We start from the raw sequence: 8,579 nt of genomic DNA on the forward strand, positions 1-8,579 counted from the left end.
ACTATACACACCAAAAATTAGACAACAATCAGTTGTCAATACCCAAACACTCAGTACACATACACGGATCACTAATTCATATATCATGCACACGATGGCATATATATTCACCAGTTCACACACAGCCCAGCCCCAGCTGCCCCACCCCACGCACAGATCTGGGGGGCACATGCCACCCCCCCCCATGTTCTCCTGGGGTGCGCAGTGGTGGTAGCCTCCCCGTTCCCTGCACCCCCTGGACAAGCCATGGCTCTCCCCCATGCCCCACACCACTGCTGCTGGGCTGCACCTGCCCCAGCCCTTGCCCCACTCCCTGTCTCACTGCAGAGGCCTCAATCTGCCCCCCTCCCCCATGCCCTTTCCCTTCCACCACAATAGACTTACCAACCGGACACTGCTCTTCAAGCTGCCAGGCTGCGTATCAGAAATCGGATCAGTATTGGCTGATATGCCTCCTTAAAAATCAGCTATCAGTATCAGCCCAAAAAATCTCTATCAGTGCACCCCTAACTTCAACTACATGGATTAAATCTTGCTAATTGAAAAAAAAAAAAAAAAGAAAAATACTGAAGCCCACTTATGTGAAAGGTTTGAACTTACCAACAAAAAATTGTTCCACAAGTCTAGAAATTTAAATCTTCCATTAAGTACTAAATTCCAGTAGGCAATGGCCATTTCTAAATCTGTAATATTAAAATATATTACTCTTAGAGATATATTTGAAAGGTACTCTTCTCTACAGGTATTTGTGCTAAGTCGGAACAGACTTTAAAAACTAATGAAGGAGAAAAAAAACAATTCACCCAATGCTAGTACACTCTTCTTTCTAAATCTTTGTTAAAAAACAGTGAACACTAGTGAACACTGAGGAAACCGTAATGGGTTTTGTTTCACTAAGCAATTGCTTTTAGATGTTGATAGGACCTCTGGAGCAAACTAGATCAGAAGAAGAATTTCAGTAGTTCAAATTTGTATGTTTTGTCCAGAATAAACACTTGATCTGAGCCTTCCAGACCTTTAACTTTTCTCTTACTCTGATTTAGCAATTTGGGCTCATTTCTGAAAGTGCTTTGTATGAACAGATCCTAGCAACTTCATAAGGAATAGGCTCCTCTAATCATTTGCATCTTTTAAAAAGTAATAAAAAGACTTTCAATAATAAAATGATTATATAACTGTTGGACAAATTTGGGAGGAGGGGGAGAGAGGGAGGGAGTAGGACCTATACAGTTGCAACACCCTTCCTTTTTTTTTCCCCCTTTACTGCAAAGACTGCATAAGACACTTGACAGTGCTCCTTTAACAGAATATGAGTAGGCGCTGAGGCTGCCCATGCCACTTGCAGAGCTTATGTTGCAGTTTGTGGCCACCCCTGATTTTAAAGATCAGTCCTGCTCAATTTTGGATTGGAGCACAGAGGTGGCATCAGATTAGCTTAGCTACTAGGATGTCTGATATGCATGTGTGAACCACAACCTTTCAAAGGCTTGTAACCTGCATAGACTCTAACAAGCAGGGCACAAGGTACATCCCAGTTGTGAAGACCCAAAACCTGCCAAATGTTGAGTCCCTGCTCCAAAGTGCAAGGCTACTGTATCTTTCCTTGTAAGAGTTCTCTTGATTGTTTTAAACATGGGCAAATGGCCTTTGTTCTCTAACCACGCTCTCAAAACAGCTGACCTATTTCTGCTCAAGATTTAAAAACAGATATGTCTATATACATAAGCCTAGGGTAGTCATCCACCACAAAAACTGCACCTTGATGAAGTATGGTAAAGTTGCTTGTAACTTAAAAACAGGCTCTTAAGATGGCATGTGTTTGGCAATCCTGATAATAAGCAGTACCATTAGTTCCAGTTGTAAACAAGAAAGCAGCAAAGAGTTCTAAACTCTCATAAATAGGGATCTACCTAAATCGCTCCAGAAGTATGCTGTGAAGTGGCTCCTTTAATCTTTCTCTTTTTGCCATTCAACTCCCTCCAACCACCAACTGGCAGAGTGGCCCTGGCAGCCCCACTGCTTGCCCCAATCAGCACTTCCGGCACAATTTAGGTAGATCCCCACTGATAAGTCAAACCTAAAAAAGACTACAGAACTCAAGAATTGTGAAATCACAAACAAGTAATGGAAATCAGTCCAAATGAGTCTCATTAAGATCTTTACACTAAACTCCTACTGGTGCGTGCATGTGCATGTGCACACGCGCTGTTAAAGAAATTAGTGAGAGTTTAATATAAAAGGTCTTAATGAGACTCATCTGGACTGATTATATTATATACTTCTGGTATAAACTGAATGTGAGGGTATTATAGAAGGGTTTTAATAAAACTTCCTCAGACTGGATTGCATAACACAACTACCATACGCAGTATATGCCTGCTGGAAACAGACAAGTTGTTCATTTTTCCCCATTCTGTGGGATTTATGATAAACACCTGCTTAAACTGGCTCTCTCAGAACTTCATAAGTCTTATTCGTTTTAAGCACCTTTCAATAATTTCTTTATAACTGCATTTACCTTTTGAAGGGAAATACCTGAGCATTTTGAGCATGTCATTTAAGGCCTGGATGCTGTTGGAGAGCAGGCCTTCAACCATAACCTGCTACAGAACAGGCAACTGTTTCAAAATCTATTTTATTCAACCATTCATAGGTTTGGCTTTGTTTCCCATACTTAAGCCTCAATTCTACAAATGACTCCAAAAAAGATCAACACTTTATCTATGCCAGTGCTCCTCAACCAGGGTGCCACAATATCCTTTCAAGGGTGCCATACTAGCACGGTCAGGTGCGTGAACAAGTCCACAACTTACTAGGCAGACTCAGAGATTTCAAGTAAGAATTTGTGCCTTGAAAAATGTTGCAACTTGTTGTGGTCCAAGTTATTTGCAGCAGAAGAATTATTTCATTATTAATCCATAGTCAAGGAACAAGTGAAAGCAAAGAGCTGGTATATTATGAGGTGGTGCCTCGAGTCTAACAGGAGGTGCCTTGATTCTAAAAAGGTTGAGATCCACCCATTTATGCAGTGAGATCTGTGCTTGGGTGCAGATACATACATTTTAAATAAATGATTAAGCAGTTCCCTAGCTTTGAGTTAAGGAAGGGAAAAAAAAACATCACCAGCAACACATCTTAAAATTAAACCCAAACAAAAACAGGAGAAGACTGGCAGTGTTCCTACTAAGGAATACAGCCTTTGCCCTTCCTTTAAAAAAATGGTATTGAGCTAAAAAGTAGTCTGTATGCCAGCTGCAGACAGCGTATAGAACAATTAACATTTACACTCTGCAATTTCCAAAGAGAAAAAAAGCTACAGAACCACAACACTTAAATTTTGCTTAAGATCATGACTATAAATGCAATGAAAAAGGAACCTACTCTTGACCACCGCATGGGTTTTTTTGTGATACCTGAATTCTATTTTGCAAAGAGATTTACATGTATTTTTTTGCATTCTGAGCCTACTTTTACAGTTGAAACTTATAATTGTTGTTCTATTAAATCCACAAGTTGTTGCATATCCTGAAGTATTTTAAAATTATACTTTCACTAAAAGTTCATTTATTCACTTTAAGGGGAATTATGCATGTACACCACAAGGAAGAATATGGAAAACTAAAGTGGTCAGTTCATAACAATGCATGAAATATGCCTATGGATTTGAAAACTGACACTAATATTAAACTCATTTTTGACATCTACCTTTCACCACAGCAAAAATTTCTCTATGGCTAGTTATTTTTCACACTAACAGGGTCATAATAAATTGTTTCACTTACTGTAGCAAGATATTTTCCCGCATCGGCATCCCAAACACTAAACAATCAAGAATACCCACCTAAACCTTTTTGTCCCGGATTCTTTGCAAAGTTGAAAGTAAACTGATAAAAATCCTTAAATCTTCCTGGCTCCTTTAATTCTTGTTCCATTTTAGGAATCTGGGCCTTTAGTTTTTCTATGCTGTCACATCTGTATTTTAAAAGCAAGACTGTGTATTACTCATTTTGTCATAACATACCAAGTTTATTTCTAAAACCACTGACTAGGACCCAAAAATCTTATAGTTGAATTACGTGAAACTGCTCAACAAACCAGTAACTAGTCTGTATTTGTATAGCCAGTGCAACTTTTTACAGGTAATTCATCACACTGACACACATGCTCTGGTTGAAAGCCAGATTTACGTAGTCTACAGTAATTCAAGATCATTTGTCAGAATGACCCAAGATAAACAAGTCTGGTTTTCTGATACAGATCAAGAAAAAACTGGGCTGCAAGTATAGACACTGGGCCAAATCTTGCTTTACCGTACCCAGTGGGGCAACTCATACAGCTAAAGCAAGCAGCATCTGAACCTAGGTCAGAGCTCTTTTCTAGCTTGTACAAAGTTGATAGCAGATATATTTCTACATACACAGAAGACTAGACTAGCTCTGAAAAGACACCATTCTGTTCTGGATTTCCAGAAACAATTTTTTCTCCGTTTCAGTCCCAACTTTTGACAGTGAGTTACACTGGTAGTGTCATACCTGTTGCATACTTACCCTAAATCAGTCATGCCATCCATGAATTCCTGCTTTGAGAACTCACACTGTGTTGCAGCTCTGAATTTCCATGCGATGATTAGTACAGTAATGCTGGCAGGGTCAAGTGCTAGGTCATCACAAAATTGCTGTATTCCATCTATACCAATTTTATTTTCATCTTGAGGATCTTTGAGATACAAAAATAATGATTAGTAAATGAAAAAAATCAACCAGGTAGCCAATTCCTTCAAACTGGAATATATGCACTTTTCATGAGCACACAAACTTCAAAAATTACTCACGAGATAAGCCATTTTAAAAGCAGGCATTTAGCCACTTTTAAAATACACATTTCTGTTTAGTTTGAATTTTAATACTTGGGAAAGTTACTGGAATAAAAAAGTCATTTACAATGAAACCCTTCAAATGCGCAACGAACACATCCAGTACAGGCAACTGCAGTGCAAAGTCTGTATGCAGTGAATTCTGACTAACTATAGTTCACTCCCTCTCCACATTTTGTTCTCAATTTCTCTGCCTAGCCTGCCAGCATGGATGTCATTACAGACGACAGATTCCTGAAAGGTTGACAGGTGTCCACTATAACCTGCACTGAAACCACTAAATTGGCTTCTCCGAAACTAGTACACTAATGTCATTTTTGTATAATTTCTGGCCAAATTGTGCCAGACTGGTCAGGGTAACCTAGAAGCCAGAGGTGGTACTGCCTTATTACCAATCTCTAGTCACTCAACTACTCCCCACACTCTTCACAAAGTAGTTAATAGCTAGCCTGGAAATAAAATCTTTACTAAAAAAAGCTTTACTAAAGCAACCAATCAAAGACTTCAGGAGAATGCTTGTGTATTACAGGGCATATACACATGAAGAACAGATGTGGTAGAAAGAGAAAGAACAGCAACTGTAATCGCTTTGCATATATGAATTTTTAATAGATTCTAATAAAAATACTTCCTATTAGTACATTACTAAAGTACATATTAAAATGGATGATATTTTGTGGTGTGCCAAAACAGGCATGACCTCGTCTTTCATACCCTACCAGTATTCATTTAATAAGAACTGTGGGGTTATTTTTGAGATGTCTCCTCATCCACGCTCCATTTCTATTGACTAATCTATAATGCAGTTTTCATTTGTCAAGGATTAGGTCCTTCTAAGTCCCCCACAGAAGAATCAATTATCTAAAAGTAGCACAGCCATTAAGGGCGCAATCATACTGCATGAAAGCTCAAATTTAGGCCCCGATCTTGCAAAAACTTGCTCATAACGAGTAGCTTCATCAAAGTCCACTGTGCATAAAGTTAAGCAGGCGTGTTAAGATTTGCAGAATAAGGGTCTTATCAATGTCCCTTCTCCCTTTTCAGACTGGGTTTGCATTGCTACATAGAAAGGTAGAGAGAGCAAATTAGTCAACATTTTTAGAGTAGCTCAATGGACACACGCATAGGGTCTACAGTTTGCAGCTGCAAATAAATCCAAAATGCATAATTGTTAGAACTCCCCGTACTCACCTTTGTATCGGTTATATAGCTGTTCTAGTTTTTTTCGGTCCAGCGATCCTTTAACGCTCTCTCGTATATAAAGTTCAGGATTTTGGAAAAAGTTGTCTGTTGCAACATCCAACTTCCAGTCATTTTGGGATAGACAACTCACTGCAGTCTTTTCACTAGATTGTGTAAAGATCATAAACTGGCGTACTTTATCCTTTTGTGACGATTTCAACTTGTTCTAGCAAAGTTAAAACAGATAACACTGAAACTAAAAATGGTTAACTGGAGAGTGGGGGGACAAAATGGGGATGAGAGCACATCAGTGTCTCATACTTCTAGTACAAGTTCTCTGGGAGCAAACATGTAAAGTAACATTCTTTTCTTTCTCTTTAAAAAATGCTGATTTTTTAACATCAGCTGAAAAAAAAAAAAGAGAACTTTTTTTTTTACCTTTCATATTCACACACACTTCATTAGGCATGTTACAAGGGACAGTGTAACAGGCAAAACCAATTTATTCTTTTTTAGGTATGCAGATAAGCAATACTGTATATAAGACAGACTTCCATGGAGATGGAAAAGTTCTGCACAACACAAGACAAAATTACCCCAATCCTAGGTCTCCTGTGTAGTAACAAAATGATCAGCTAAGTCACCACACAAATCTTCTGGCCAAACCATCCAGACACCAATCAAAAACTGACACCAGCCAAATAAGTAATAAGCAACAGTAATAACACAGCAGGTGCACAGATGGTTCCTATTTTACCTAGACGATTGATTTCTCTGATTATAAGAAGAAGAATTAAACATGTCATGCCTGCCAAAGAATAGCAGCTGAAATGCATTAAGTTTAAGTCTGCTGTAATTTGGAGATCTGTTCCACCAAACTTAAGGTCAGATGATGCCACTTTTAATTTTTAGCTTTCACTGTTTTTAAATAATGAAACATTTTTATCATTCTTATTGCATTCCTCAAAGTGCTTCACAATACATACCACAGGATTCCTGCACAATGGCCACTGTCTCCATCTTACAGATGTATAAACTGACGCAGAACAAGTTGAGGCAACTTGCCTAAAGCCACACAGCAAAACAGCAAGGGTCATGGCTGAAACTAAAGAGCTCTGGGTGCCAGGCTTAAGCCAACAGATGCATCTCCATTTACATTCCTAGTTTAATCAATGTAATGAGAATCCTGCAATTTACCATGCTAAGCATGATTCCATTGAGCAGGTAAGTGGTGGAAAAGGCATAAAGTGCTCAAATAAAATTTCAAATTTGATAATTGTGCTTCACATACACTACACTGGAGGGGAGGAGAGGGAGAGCAACCTAAGGTACAGATGCCACAAGTGGCGCGCACAGTCTCTGTGTGGCATGTGGCAGATTATGGAGGGAGCAAGAGACACACAGTGCAGGAAGCAAAAGGCAGAGCAGCAGATCAGGCAGAGGAAGGGAATCAGTGGCACACAGGGAGGTCATGGCATAATTGCCCGCTACGTCACCCCTTTGGCTAATTCGCTGAACCTGTATACACCCAGTTCAAAAGCTAGCCCCAACATTTTCCAAGAAAGCTTTCCAATTAATACATTTCAATCTAGTAAATGAAGTGTTGTTTTAAGTTAGGAAATAAATACCTTATCTGTAAAGTTTAAAGACTTTTTAGTTCCAAGCTTAAATTTTTGTCTTTCATACTAACCCCTACCCCTGCAAAATCTGCAGGGGTGCAGAACCAGCTCCTTCCGCAATTGAAAAAAAACAAAGATATCAAATGGATGCGAATTATCTTTACATAAAGAACGTTTTAGAAGGAGGAGAACAGCGACTCTGCTCCATGTTATGTATAGTATCTAATTACAATGTAAGTAGGAAGTACAACCAGCATTTCAGATTCTACACAAATCTGGCTCAAAAAGCAAAACCCAATTCTGTACTGCTCAAAAACCCATTACGCAGATCATGTGAACACTACTACCAATGTACCCACAACAGCCGTTAGCAAGTTTCCAGTTCCAAACTGAGAACAGTCCATCTGAAGAGGTACTGCATAGGTACTGGGAGTATCAAAGGTACAATACTGCAAAGTGATGACCATCTTCCACAACACACAAACCACTCAAATACTGAAGATGTAGAAACCTAAAGCCCAATGCAGGAGGACTGTTTTTAGAGGTAAATATCAGAGTGTCACAGAAAATTAGGGTTGGAGGGGATGTCAGGAGTCAATCTAGTCCAACCCCCTGCTCAAAGCAGGACCAGCCCCAACTAGACCATCCCAGCCAAGGCTTTGTCTACCCGGGGCCTAAACACCTCCAAGGATGGAGAATCCATCACCTCTCCGGGTAACCCATTCCAGTGTTTTACCACCCTCCCAGTGAGAAAGTTTTTCCTAATATCTAACCTAAACTTCCCTTGCTGTAAAACTTGAGTCCATTGCTCCTCGTTCTGTCATCTGCCACCACGGAGAACAATCTAGATTCATCTTCTTTCAAACCCCCCTTCAGGTAGTTGAAGGCTGCTATTAAGTCCCCAC

At 39.4% G+C, this 8,579-nt stretch overlaps 1 protein-coding gene across 2 annotated transcripts in view; it reads right to left on the reverse strand.

The window, feature by feature from the left end:
• Positions 1–8,579, reverse strand: part of DCUN1D1 (defective in cullin neddylation 1 domain containing 1) — a 40,223-nt gene that overhangs the window by 15,919 nt on the left and 15,725 nt on the right. For both annotated transcript variants that reach the window (XM_019503358.1, XM_019503359.1), the window contains exons 2-5: positions 6,065–6,281; positions 4,548–4,716; positions 3,842–3,972; positions 601–683 (exon numbers count right to left, since the gene is read on the reverse strand). In XM_019503358.1, the coding sequence (XP_019358903.1) occupies positions 601–683; positions 3,842–3,972; positions 4,548–4,716; positions 6,065–6,281 (600 nt within the window). The remainder of the gene's footprint in view (positions 1–600; positions 684–3,841; positions 3,973–4,547; positions 4,717–6,064; positions 6,282–8,579) is intronic.

This window comes from Gavialis gangeticus, unplaced genomic scaffold (genome assembly GCF_001723915.1).
Source record: "Gavialis gangeticus isolate Ggan-Ray unplaced genomic scaffold, GavGan_comp1, whole genome shotgun sequence".
Taxonomy (NCBI): Eukaryota; Metazoa; Chordata; order Crocodylia; family Gavialidae; genus Gavialis; species Gavialis gangeticus.